Below are 10,131 nucleotides of genomic sequence, written 5' to 3' on the forward strand. Positions count from 1 at the left end.
CTAAGGTTAACTTACTGCAGTGAACCTCCTCGCAACACCTTGTTATTAGCTATTCCTCCGTTACACAATCGGAGGCACATTGTGACCGATAGTGTGATGGTCCGAGGTACTTGGTACCCAGTGCCAGTTTACCCGTTTATCTAGTCCAGTCGACTAGTATGGGTCACTCGGGCAATGAAAATAAATCTTATCAAATTTTAATCGAATAATACTGCAATAAATGCTAGAAATTAAGTCTACTTAAAATGTAAATATACATTCTGCATATTTATGTTATTTTAGTTATTTTATTTTATATTGTCACCACTAAGTAGAATTGCTTAGCGCGTCGCTTTTACCACGCGCAGGTACTGGAGACATAGCTTGGGAGTCCAGCAGACCTCAGACCGGGTGAACTTTCAGATCTGCACACAGAGTCCAGAGTCACCTTACATTTGCAGTGCATTGGTAGGACATTAGGCTACTTTTGATATTTTGTATTTTGTAAACTTGTGTAATCAGACATTATTTTGTTATGTATATTATAAACTTATGTAATTATGTTTTGATGTAATTATCTATAAATCATGTTTAGTAATAAATTTGAGTATTTCTTATTGAGTTGAGTATGACATGAAATGAATTGAATTTTGAAATATTGAAGTCATTTGAGAAATTATGAAAATATGTTGGTGGTTGACTGAGATTGATAATATGATTATATTGAAAGTGTTTTTAACAGATTCAAAAAAACTGTTTTTCCAATTTATAGCCGGCACTCTGCTAAATTTTCTATAAAATTTGCGAAAAATTCAGATTAAACAAAATTGTAAATAAATGAATTGAAAAGGGTCAATTGTAATGGAAATATGATTTGGTGCTCCAGCACACTGTGTGACATATCTTGCTCGGCTACACTATAGATGGGTAAGGGGTGTCACAATTTCATTTAAGTTCCAATTATAATTTATAACATTTTAAATTATGCTCCTAGTAGAAGCATAAATTTCTAAATTATAGTTTTACATAGTTTATGCATTTATCATAATTTATACATTCATTATATCATTCATATTGATCACAATTCACATCGATAGATTTTTATGTACCATTTGTACATCACCATATTTTCCTTAAGTCTCAACACTAAAAATTATCCTAGAGCCTTGCTAAGGTAATTAGCTGCCAAGAAAGTGAAGGAAAATTGAAGTTTGGCTAAGAGAAAATTCTGCTCTCCTAAGGTTAGTGCTAAATTCTTACTTCTTCCTCTTCTAATGATGAAAATAAAGTAAATTACACTAGAATTACATGATAAATGATGAAATTGATGAATATATGTTAGACTAAGAATCCAGCCAACTTGTGTAGGAGTAGGATTTGAAGTTTTTTATTGCAAATAAAATTGATAACTTACTTGAGTATGATGATAAGTATGGTTAGTATGTTTAATTGGTATGTGTTGTATGAATCTTGAATTTAGAGCTAGGGTTTTGAGGAGAAAATTGGGGATTTGTTAAATTGTTACTGAATTGATATTGTTGAGATCAATTATGGACTATTTAAAGTGCATGGAATGTGATTTGAGGTTGGTAGTAGTGTGAAATGGTGGTATTGGGAGTGTTGTGTTTATGCATGATTTTCTAGACCTTGAGTCCAGTGTAGTTTTTAGGCTGTAAGTAGAGTTGTGTTACTCCAATTAGTGTGTGGCTAATTGGAGATGAAACCTAAGACAATTTACCACATTTTTTATGTAGAGACCCTGCCCAGAAACTGAACCTAAAATGACCAAGAATTGGCTTGAAATCGGGTAACCATATGCTGGACCTGGAAAAATGACTATATAAATAGTAAATGTTCAAATGGCTATAACTCACTTTAAGAAGGTCAGAATGACCTAATTTATAAACCATTGGAAAGCTTAGACATAGGAGAAATTTTCCTATGAAGAACTTAGATCCCAGTTCTGACCATAACCTAATCAAATTGCTAACCAAAATTAGCTCACCAAAACTACTAGAACCAAAAATTGCTCAGAAATTTTGGACAATGACCCATCCGGCCAGTTATGGTAAAAATACCATAACTTGGAGTAAAAAACTCCAAATGGAGTGATTTAAAAAGAGAATTAAAGTAAAGACATTAAGGAACAACTTTGATGAAGAAAGTTTAGCCAAATTCCCACTGTAAATAGGTCCAATAGAACAGTAAACATAGGTGATTAAATCTGAAATTTTGAAATAACTTCTAATGAGCCTTGAATTGAAATTGGCAACCAATGCCAACAAATATAAAATCCAAAATGTGGTATTATTATGAATTTAGAATTTACAATCCTATTATTTTTTAAATAGTCAAAATTTGTATAAATAGTAATGTGAATAGTAAACACCATGACATAAAATGCAAGAACTAAATTCTAGGGGAAATTAAGGTATGAAATTTGAAATCCATAATATGTTCATGGATTACTTAGAATAGGAATGGTAGTTCACCTAAATGACTTAATGAACACTTAAATTATGTAAATAAGTAGTTAGGACTTGTATTCCCATCACACATGGAACTCATAATATATAAGTAATACAACTTGAAATATAAAAAGTAATTAACATGAATGGATTGTGAAAGGTGTAAATGAGATGAAGTTATCATTAAGACTTATGTCTCTATTACAAATAGGATAATAATAACTTGTCCAATAAGTGGCACATGAGAGGTAATAATGTGAATGATAATTTATATAAATACTGTAACGATTGAATGAATCACATAGATGTGTGAATGGGCTAATTGTTATCATCATGAGAGAAAGGAAAATATTTCAATGTACAAATGGTACATAAAAATTGATCGATGTGAATTGTGATCAATATAGATGATATAATAAATGTATAAATTATGATGAATGCATAAACTATGTAGAACTGTGATTTAGAAATTTATGCTTCTACTAGGAATAGAATTTAAAATGTTATAAATTATAATTGGAACTTATAAGGAAATAATAAAATATATTAATACTTAATGGTACTAATATGCCCATGTATTGCCTAGGCACATGTGTCAGATTGGATAGATTGGCATGCCAATAGGGGATTGTTTGAGCAGTACTGTGTAAGGCCTTATGCTTGCATTTATGGCTTTATGTCTGTATTTATAACTTGTATGCCCGACTATTTGTTATCATGGCTTCTTAGTCATATTGATTGCATACATGGTTGACGTTACCGTATTCACGTCCCATGGTATAACGGCCCAAGGCACTGTGGTGCTCTGTACTAGCTATATTGATTACATAAGTAGTTGAGGTTTTGCGTCCTATGGTATGACTGCCCGAGACACCATGATGTCCAGTGCCAAGGACCCGCTTATCCAGTTTAGTAAGTCTGTCATAGGTTACTTGGGCAATAAAATTTATTAGGAATTAATAATATTAAAAATTAAATAAATGAGTAAGAGGTACTTGAAATGAACCAAATTAGCTATAAAATTTTATTTATTATAAGATGATCTAAAACATAAGAAAATGTGAAATAAAGCAATAAAGATTTGTAAATAAATTTAACTTAAATAAATATTACAAATGCATCTTCTATAATACTATGAATATAAGTTTAATATTTTAATTAATTTTGTATAATATATATATATATTATACTGTGAAATTAAAAGATAAGCGCTTCCAAAGAATATCAAAAATGACAAAACATATTTAGTAGTAAAATTCTATATGAAATCAAAATAAATTTTGATTACATGAATTAGGCTTTATTTTTATCTTTATTTGTATAGTATTTCTTTGTATTATTGCACCACTAAGCAGCAATGCTTAGCGTGATGGAGATAAAGCCCAGTGGATATTAGACTGGGATTTTAGAGTTTGGATTTGCAGAAGTGTCCAAGGTTGTCACCTCCTCAGCAATGCCTTTAGATAGGGCCCATATAGGTCATACTAATATATTTTGTATTTTATAAATAATTATCATATTGTAATGTAATATAAGTTATGAAAATGTATTTAATATGTATGTGATGTAAATTAATAAATTAACTCTTTCATATGTAAGTAATTTATATATCTTATAAATTATGAATTTATATAATTAGTTTGTAAATCATGTAAATTAATAAAATTTGAGAATTTTGATATATGAATTGTGCATAAATGGATACGCATGAATGTTAGTTGTAAGAATTGAATGTGAGTTAATGATGATGAGATCATGTATTATTTTATTGAAAATTTATATGAGATTTTTAAACGAGTAAATAGCGAGACACGCCAAATGGTAATAAATTAGAGAAAATTCCGTCAGTTTCTCCTATGAATTTAATTTATTTTAAAATATAACAAGTTTAAAATTTTTAAAGGGATAAAGTAAGATAAAATAGGGTGCTCTGGCACCGAGTATGACAAGCCTTGCTTGGCTATACTATAGACGGGTGAGGGGTGTTACACTCAACCTATCACTCGTATCTCTCTGCTAGCCTCTTTTTCTTGTGCTCAAACCCACTTGGTTATGCTCACAAATCCACTCGATTCTTCTTTATGGCTCTGTCCAATGAGCACACACTCATATGTCATATTGATTTCTTGCTTTCAACTTTAGTACTATTTCAATGTACTTTTATCCTAAGTCCTACCCTAGTCTCGAAAACTTGGTTGTTGTTGATCTAAAATGTGTTGTTGAATCATCGACATGGAGGAGCTTGGGTTCTTGCAGTCTCGATCGGCAGACAAGTTTGGGTTTTGTGATGAATTTAGGCAATAAGTCTTTGTCTAGATCTTGGGTTTTTGCCCCCTTTTTTTTTTTTTTATGAATCTTGGTATTGTGAATGACTTTGGGTTTGATGGATCTCACGTAGTCATCTAAGTATTGTGATGAATCTAAGTTTGATTGAATTTGGGATTTCTCTCATGCAATCATCTGGGTATCGTGATGATTTTGAGTTTGATTGAAATACATACATTATGGATATTTTATTTGGGTATTGTTATGAATTATGATTTATATTTCCACATGTGAGAGGTGGGAGAGAGATCATGGTATAGAAATTATTTTTTATTATTAAAATGCCACATGTCAGAATTTTTTTTTTTTTGTGTGTGTTAAAGCTAACATGGCAAAGGATTGCAATATGTAAGATACCTATGAAAATTACCATATCCAAACCTAAACCTGATTAATATTATAAAAAACCGAACCCGTCCTAAACTCAATTATTATTACCCAGAAAATACTCAAACCCATTTAATTTTATATATTTTAATTACAAATCTACATAAAAAATTATTTTGTTAATAATTTATATTTTAAAAATTTAACAATTTTATAAAATATTTCAATTTTATTTTATATAAAATAAAATATATAAAATTTATAAATATTATTATAAAAAATATTATATATATAATTAAATATTTATATAAACGAGTTCGAGTAACAAATACCCAACATATAAAATCTGAACTTGACTCGAACCCGTCATGGGTATTAAATTTCAAACCCAAACTCATCCCAAACCTGATTATATATTATTCAAACCTGTCTTATTAGGGTTCAATTGGATCGGATACCCACAAAAATTCGACCTATCGCCATCCCTAAACATGACATGTATAGTCAGCTTTTGGCTAGAGTTCCTAACGAAATCTAGCCGAAAGGATTTTAAGCGATATAAAATTAAAATTAGATTATTTTTGTGATACAATTGAATTTCATGGACTTTGTTGAAATAATTCCTAAAGCTCAAGGACGGTGAAAATTAGTTGGATATAAGTGCTCTCCTTTTTATTAATTATGATTTATTCTAAATGCATTAAATTGACATGGGAGAATACACTTTTAAAATTGTTTTAAAAAAATTAATTAACATGCAAAAATTGAACTAAAAATATAACAATTATATATATATATATATATTACTTGTAACCACTAAGTGGTTGGATTAGTGATATGGAGTCGATCCCATGTGAATTATACTTATAAGGTTAAGAGTTTGAATCTCAAAATCCTCATTGTTAGGAGAGTTTTATCTGAATACCACCTCTGATCGAAAAGATTTTTATCACCTCTATAGATCTACTTGAAAAAAAAAATTTATTTTAAAAATATTTAATAATTTTTTTATCTAATCATTTAATAGTAAGTGTTTATATTGAAACTTTAATCTTCATAATAATTTTTCCTTTAAAAAATTTTTACTACAAAAAACTTCCCACTAGATAAGTCAACATTGATATATTAAAACTAAGAAAAAATTAAAAAAAAAAGCATGTGTTCATAGAATTGCTTACGGTCCACATCATTCATATTTATCTATGATTATTATATGATCATAAAAATAATAAAAAATTTAATCAAATATTTATCCATGATTATATTATCATAAAATGATTTGATTTATTTAGCTTATAGATAATATTATAGACCACGTCTAAATAAAAATTTCTCTTTACTAAAGAGAGAAACTTAGCTAGATTAAGTCTATACATTATTCATAAATTAAGTCTAATTAAATCACTTAACATCATTTATATTATATATAATTATATAAATATAAAAAATAATTAAAAATTAAATCACATATACTTTCAAAATTACATGATAAATTGAATCTACATAAGAATTTCTCTTACTAAATGCATGCAATTCTTCCATTGGCGCGTCTGCAACTTGCTCTAGTCTCTTTTACTGGTGACTTGGTAATGACGCTGCAGAAAGCAACCCCTTCACAAGTAGCGGATCTAGAAAACTTATTTTCTAGAGTCAATATGTAAATAAAAATAAAATAATATTAGAAATAATAAAAAATATGATATTAATTTTTTATAATTGAATTGATACTAAAAATATTAAGAATTACAATATTATTAATACTACTAAATATATCTTTTTCTATATAGGTGATTAAAAAGTTATTAATCACACATACGACTATATAATTTTATTTTGATAAAATACCATTATAATCTTATTTAATTTTAAATTTTATTAAAAAAAATTAATAATTAAATTTATATGGGTCAATTGACCCCTCTTTTTATAATATGGATCCGTCATTGCCCAGCACTCCATGCTCGAGCATCAAGTGAAAGATGACAATGGAGACAACGGATAAATTTCAATGATTGTCCCTCAATTTATATAGTTGTAACAGTACAGTCTTTTAACTTTAAAATGTAATATAAAACCTTCTAAACTTTCAAATTTTGCACAGTAAAATCCTTCTGATTTTCAATTACTGATTTTTCAGTTGGAAATTGATGTGAATAGCTCCCATATGACACTTAGTCAACATTTCTCTCTCCTCTCTTATGCAAAGTGTAAAATTATTCTCTTTAGGCATGAAAAATTATTCTATCTATGAAGAGAAAAATGATTCAATTTACACATGGCTTGAGAGAGAAAAGAGAAATACTGACTAAACTCCATGCTGGAACTGTTCAGGTCAGCGTCTAACTGAAAAACTGATAATTGAATGTTAGAGGGATTTTACTATGCAAAATTTGAAAGTTGATGGGGTTTTATATTACATTTTTAAGCTGAGGGAATGTAATGTTACAACTAGATGAGTTCAGGGACAGTTATTAAAATTTATCATAGAGACAACTTTCAAAATAAGTGTGGCAACATAAATAAAGTTGGTGATTTTTTGTTACAAAAAGTAGTGATTTGAGTATTTTTATTGTTTATTTTATTTTTTATGATCAGATATTACGTTTTATGTATAATTTCACTCCATTTGATTATTATGATAAAATTGATTGTTAATTTTGTTTCTGGATTCCCATTTGTAAAATAGTTGAATCTCTTATTGTTTTTATTTGCAACGTCTAAGTCAAGAAGAATTAGAATTTTTCCTTTTTCTTTTATAATTGATATGTTGATTTCCATCTAGATTCTTATTTTGCTTAATTATTTAGGATAAATATTGAGATGGGGAAATTCTAAAGAATATGAACTGTGTAATTTTGATCCTTTGATTACTCTAAAAAAATTCAAAACGTATTTCATATTTAACTAATCAAATCGAATTAAATTAATAATTTTAACTTTTTGATATTTTAAATTAAGGATTCATTTGACAAGTTTATTTAAGCTGTTGTGCAGAAAAGTATTACTTTAAATATATTAATTAAAAATTAGTTTGAAGTTAAATTTGATATATATGTTTAATATGTTTTTCTTAAAAAATAGGTTAAAATCATAACCAAACAGACTTTAATTTTAGTGATACTGGATTAGATTATAGTTGTTTGTTTACTTTTTCTTGATTAATTAATTTACTAATAAAAATATGGCCATTATATAAAAAAAATAATAATAACAGTAGACATAACTCAATGGTGGCAGCATATATGTTGAATCTATGAGACTTAGTGATACGAGAGTCTATCCGATGCTTAGATAAGTAGCTCAAACCCTCATAGTCAAGTAAGTTCTTCTTTCTATTCAATTCTATATTATCTCCATTACGTAAGCATCAGAAAAATTATCCAAAACAACTCACCTAGTATTCTCTCTTATACCCAAGGAAAATGGACAAACAACATGAATTTCCTCCTCCTTCTATATATGTTATAAAAATAAAAATTACATGTTAGTTGTAACCCAATTTAGAATAGGGGGTTAAAAAAAAACTGTACAAATATCGTGATTGTAATATTATTTTTTCAAAATGTGAAATATATAGTCTATGCATATGTCTCATACTTTAATATGGGAAATAAGATATGATAGGTACAATTAGGCCAATCAGTAACAAATTAATTAAAAGCAATCTTCAATAATTGCTTCTTCTCCCATGGAATCTGGAGATTGAATTGGATGATCAAGAAGGAAAGGATATATTGTATGCACAAGCAATTTCACTCACACCCATTCAACAAGAAGAAAATACAACATTTACTCTAAATAAAAGCAAAATATACCAATACAATTACCATCTTTTTCTTTCTTCTTCTTCTTTTTTTTTTTATCCAAATTAAGTTGCTTCTTAATCGTATCCCAAAGAAGTCGCCCCTTCCAATTAACAATCAAAAGAAGACAACATAAATTATCAACCCAAGTGTTGCTGAGAAGAGGGCAGAGGATTTCATGTGTAAAGCAGTAGCTCCATTTTTGGATTTAGATCGAGGACGAAGAACATCTGCACCACCATAAACTCCTTTTGCTAACTTTTGGAAGCTCTTTGCATCAACTTCATGCAAACCCTGTCTCTCTAGTGTTCTTGGATAGTCTTTGCTTGTCAATCTGGCAATTGATTCATATACTTCTGCAAGCACAAGACTATGTTGAATTTTATCTCCCAAGTATACATGTCATCAAATAGTTATAAATAATGTCACACATTCAATACTCAACTTTTTTTTTTTTTCCAAATGTAACCTTATAGTACTAGAGATGAGTCTAATAACACTGACCTAAAACTAATTGGTAAGTAACTCGTTTTCTTTATTATAAGGGAAAAAGATAGATAAAAACTTACCCTTGAGCTGTTTTGCCCTAGTCATGGGTAGGTGCTGCTGTGGGGTGATAGAAATTTCACATGCACAATATGAAAGGGCCTTAAAAAAAATGATGAAGAATAACCATGCGAAAATTTCTCTCTTCATGTTAAAAATTACCTTTGAATACTTCAATTTGTAGGGAGAAGGGTTAGAGAGGTGTGATTGGCACTTGGTAATGGTAATAATCAGGTTTTGTAGTGGTTTTATAAGATTTCTTCTGGCTGTTGAGGCAATAAAAAGCAAAGAGAGTTTTCAGTTTAGTGGCTCAAATTGCACAAAGTTAAGTGAATATGTTCTTTTTCAATGAGAACCATGCATTGACGATGTTAAAGCCAATCTCTGTTTTCACTTTTTACTTTGTTTATTCAATTCATTCTTTTGAGACAGCATGAGATTTTGATCGGTTAATTAATTGATTATGGTGTGGAAAGGTGAGAGTATGTTGCTTATCAAGCATAATTTGATTCTGCTGAGAAACACTTTAAAATTATAAATTTTTTAGTGAGAATGCATTAGACTAATACGAGAAAATGCATTTTCAATGACTAAAAGAATAATTTAATCTTAATAAATGAAAGCTGATAATATATATATAGTCAAATATCTACTTTATTATTATTAAATCAATTTTGATTGTG

At 28.7% G+C, this 10,131-nt stretch overlaps 1 protein-coding gene across 1 annotated transcript; it reads right to left on the minus strand.

The window, feature by feature from the left end:
- Nucleotides 1–8,749: 8,749 nt before the first annotated feature.
- Nucleotides 8,750–9,703, minus strand: LOC110671210 (uncharacterized). Its single transcript, XM_021833614.2, has 2 exons — nucleotides 9,472–9,703; nucleotides 8,750–9,258 (listed from the first exon to the last, which is right to left on the minus strand). The coding sequence occupies exons 1-2, from the start codon at nucleotides 9,596–9,598 to the stop codon at nucleotides 9,020–9,022; spliced, it is 366 nt and encodes a 121-aa protein (XP_021689306.2). The 5' UTR covers nucleotides 9,599–9,703; the 3' UTR covers nucleotides 8,750–9,019.
- Between the last annotated feature and the right edge of the window lie 428 nt (nucleotides 9,704–10,131).

The sequence above is a fragment of the Hevea brasiliensis genome, unplaced genomic scaffold (genome assembly GCF_030052815.1).
Source record: "Hevea brasiliensis isolate MT/VB/25A 57/8 unplaced genomic scaffold, ASM3005281v1 Scaf130, whole genome shotgun sequence".
NCBI lineage: Eukaryota > Viridiplantae > Streptophyta > Magnoliopsida > Malpighiales > Euphorbiaceae > Hevea > Hevea brasiliensis.